At 39.3% G+C, this 478-nt stretch overlaps 1 protein-coding gene across 1 annotated transcript in view; it reads right to left on the bottom strand.

Annotated features, from left to right (window-relative positions):
- The window catches only part of LOC119585102 (acetyl-coenzyme A synthetase, cytoplasmic-like), a gene marked incomplete in the record, with an annotated part of 90,055 nt that overhangs the window by 5,669 nt on the left and 83,908 nt on the right, over positions 1–478 (bottom strand). The window contains 1 exon segment of the mRNA XM_037933730.1: positions 285–474. Coding sequence (XP_037789658.1) covers positions 285–474 — 190 coding nt within the window.

Genomic DNA, 478 nt, shown 5'->3' with positions numbered 1-478 from the left:
CAAAACATAACATGAATCATTATTTTTAGCCTTGTGCAAATACAAATATTATCATCAGTGTCCATAAGTGTATAAGCAGATATGAAACCAGATCTGATGGGTCAGGTAACATTGATAAAAAATTGTTAAATATGTCACCAGTTTACTTATATATAAAGGTTACATGGTCAACATATTTCAAATCAATAAACTAAGACCAAAACTGCAGCACAAAGTATAATAATACCAAATATTTAGACCAAAACAGTAACAATTTACAATATGTGCTCCCACAGCCCGCTTACCGCAGAACCAGGCTTGCAGGGTGTGGCTCCAGGGAGAGGTGTAATGACGTGACCACCTGTCTCCGTCTGCCAGAAGGTGTCCACAATTGACACATTGCTGTCTCCTACTACTTTATAGTACCACAGCCAGGCTTCTGGGTTGATGGGTTCACCAACACTCCCCAAGACAGAAAGGCTTGACAAGTCATACCTAT

Source organism: Penaeus monodon, chromosome 19 (assembly GCF_015228065.2).
Source record: "Penaeus monodon isolate SGIC_2016 chromosome 19, NSTDA_Pmon_1, whole genome shotgun sequence".
NCBI lineage: Eukaryota > Metazoa > Arthropoda > Malacostraca > Decapoda > Penaeidae > Penaeus > Penaeus monodon.
This window is presented reverse-complemented; position numbering and strand designations above follow the sequence as displayed.